A 416-nucleotide genomic window follows, 5' to 3' on the forward strand; every position below is an offset into this window, starting at 1 on the left:
TCGCACAGCACTTTGGCCACGTCCCTCCCCAGCGTGGGCATCCCCCAGGCTTCCTCCACCAGCTGGAAGACCTCAGCGATGGCCTTCCTCAGCTCCGCGGGGCCGGCATGCTTGGCGCGGGTGATGGCCCGGTGCAGGGCAGGCAGGATGCGGTCCAGGGCTGCCTGCACATCGGTGTTCACCCCCGGGGAAACCTCCCGGTGCTCCCTGGAGCTGCCCCCGCCGGCCCAGCTGCCCGCCTGGCTCACACACTCGGGCACGGTCAGCCTCTCCGCAGCCGACATGGCGAAGAACCGGCAGAGTTTGTAGAGGGAGACGAGCAGGGTGAGCACCATCGGCATCTCCTAGCGCAGCATCCTCCGTCACCCACCCGCCGGCAGCAGCCGGTCAGGGCCACCGTACTCCCTGGGGGGACC

General features: G+C 69.7%; 1 protein-coding gene across 1 annotated transcript; it reads right to left on the reverse strand.

Moving 5' to 3' along the window:
• Positions 1-6: 6 nt before the first annotated feature.
• On the reverse strand, positions 7-335 carry LOC104471381 (sterile alpha and TIR motif-containing protein 1-like; the record flags this gene model as incomplete). Its single annotated transcript, XM_010086708.1, has 1 exon — positions 7-335. A coding segment is annotated over exon 1 (329 nt), but the record flags the coding sequence as incomplete, so codon positions are not given.
• Between the last annotated feature and the right edge of the window lie 81 nt (positions 336-416).

The sequence above is a fragment of the Pterocles gutturalis genome, unplaced genomic scaffold (genome assembly GCF_000699245.1).
Source record: "Pterocles gutturalis isolate BGI_N339 unplaced genomic scaffold, ASM69924v1 scaffold17866, whole genome shotgun sequence".
NCBI classification, from domain to species: domain Eukaryota; kingdom Metazoa; phylum Chordata; class Aves; order Pterocliformes; family Pteroclidae; genus Pterocles; species Pterocles gutturalis.